The 2,116-nt window shown below is 35.1% G+C and overlaps 1 protein-coding gene across 1 annotated transcript in view; it reads right to left on the reverse strand.

Moving 5' to 3' along the window:
- The window catches only part of LOC119684866, a 2,318-nt gene extending 2,106 nt beyond the window's left edge, over positions 1-212 (reverse strand). Inside the window, exon 1 of the mRNA XM_038099000.1 lies at positions 51-212. Within this exon, the coding sequence (XP_037954928.1) occupies positions 51-212 (162 nt within the window). The remainder of the gene's footprint in view (positions 1-50) is intronic.
- Positions 213-2,116: the final 1,904 nt, after the last annotated feature.

Genomic DNA, 2,116 nt, shown 5'->3' on the forward strand with positions numbered 1-2,116 from the left:
TGTGGATCTCGTTGTGGTTCTATGTCTTGTACTTGCAATTGTAATTTTACTTGATCTTGCGTATTGTAAATCCGATTAACAACTTGCAGACTTTCTTTGCGTTGCAGATCTTGCTGATATTGTACTTCATGTGCTTGGGCATGAATCCTTTCTTTTGATTGAGAATATTGAGGATGTTGCTCTGGATAAATCTGACCTTGTGTGCTTTGCATTGATGTGCTTGATTTGGAATGTGACTCGATATTTAGACTGCGGGGATCATTTAATGGGTTTCTGTAACGGGATCACTTGTGAATACTCGACTACTGTGAGCCTGATGAGCGCTTCTTCTTGACCATCGCTTCGACATGTTTTAACCTGCTCTGTGCCAAGTGCTTCGAATACATCGGTTAGTAAAATTAGTTCTTCTAAAGTCTCGAAATCTTGACGTTTGATATACTTTTGGCAGTTAGTGACCATGTTGTGATATATTCGTTCTAGTTGCGAATTTTGATCCATGCCAGCATGTCGCATCAGATCTTTAATGATAATTAAATAACCCTTAAAGCTTTTTGGTGGCCTTTGACGTCGAGATCCTATTTCATCTGCTAATTTTTCATAATATCTAGGTGGCAAAAAGAAATTTAGGAAATCGGCCTTAAAACTTGTCCATAGCTGCCAATGCTTATTGTTGTAGCGATACCACATTAGTGCTTTATCTTCGAGCAGTATAGGCATTATCTTGGAAACTAGATTTATGACGATGCCATAGACGTCTGCAAGTTCTTCAATGTTTTCGTTAAAGCCCAACGGGTTCTTACTACCATTAAATTTAACACACCATTTCTCGACTTGTTCAACTGTCTGGAGATAAGAATACTGTCCCATGGTAAAAGAAAATGACGATGTTAACTGGTATCTGTTTCCACTGTCCCTGCTCGGGCGCCAATTGTAACGAACCTTCCTGGCCGAGGTGTTGCTCGCCGGATTCCAGGCCCAGTTCTACAATAAATTTATTTGATAAGAGCAGTGAAAAGTTGGCTATGGTAGGACGTACGACGTAGGTAGAGGTTTTATTACTCGAATCTAGGTTCCTCTATTTCTGTTGCTATTAACGAAATGTTGATTTCGTTATCAATAAGTAATAGAAATGTATATTTCTATTCTACGGGACTGCTAGCGAAATGTTACTTTATAAACAAGTAAATAATAGAAATGTAAACAAGTAAATAATAAAAATGTATATTTCTATTCTACGGGGCTACTGCGAAATCTTGTCTTATAAACAAATAAATAATAGAAATGTATATTTCTATTCTACGGGGCTACTGCGAAATGTTGTCTTATAAACAAGTAAATAATAGAAATGTATATTTCTATACTAGCTAAACGTTGTCTTATAAACAAGTAAATAATAGAAATGTATATTTCTATTCTACGGGGCTACTAGTGAAATGTTGATTTCTTTAGCCGCGGATTTGGTATGGGTGATAATATTCATGTGTAAATACCACCTTACCGATTATTCTATTAACGAAAATTTGATTTCGTTATGAACAAATAAGTAACAGAAATGTATATTTCTCTTACTACTAACGAAATGTTAATTTCGTTATTAAAAGTTATTGTAATAGAAATGTGTATTCCTATTATATAAAAAAAAATGGGAATCGAGATGTAAATTTCGATTCTTGATGTTTCAGCACATATGTTTTGAAGCGACTTCTCTTTAGCTCGATACCTCGCTGAATGTCTTTCCTGTGCTTTTGCTTCGCCTTTTATATCCGCGAGGTGCGAAGCATACTGTAGTTTTGTTCTTGTAACTACAACGGTGTGTTGTTTACAAGTTTTTATTATTGTCTGATGTTTTTATTTTGTATTAAATTTGGAGGTGGGTTTTAATACCATCTCCAATATCAATTTTGTTAGTGTTTTATTATATTTTGTGTTGTAAAATTTAAGAGCTATAAATTTTATGTTACACTTCTCCGATTTTTCCATAGAGTAGACGAACTCTGATTACCTCGTCGAATGATTCCTTGTTCGTTTCCTTGGATTTTTGAAGATTTTAAAGAACTTGTCTTGGACTACATTCATGGCTATGCTACCAGAATTCTGAATTCCAAGACACCATTCT

This window comes from Teleopsis dalmanni, chromosome 1 (genome assembly GCF_002237135.1).
Source record: "Teleopsis dalmanni isolate 2A chromosome 1, ASM223713v2, whole genome shotgun sequence".
Taxonomy (NCBI): Eukaryota; Metazoa; Arthropoda; class Insecta; order Diptera; family Diopsidae; genus Teleopsis; species Teleopsis dalmanni.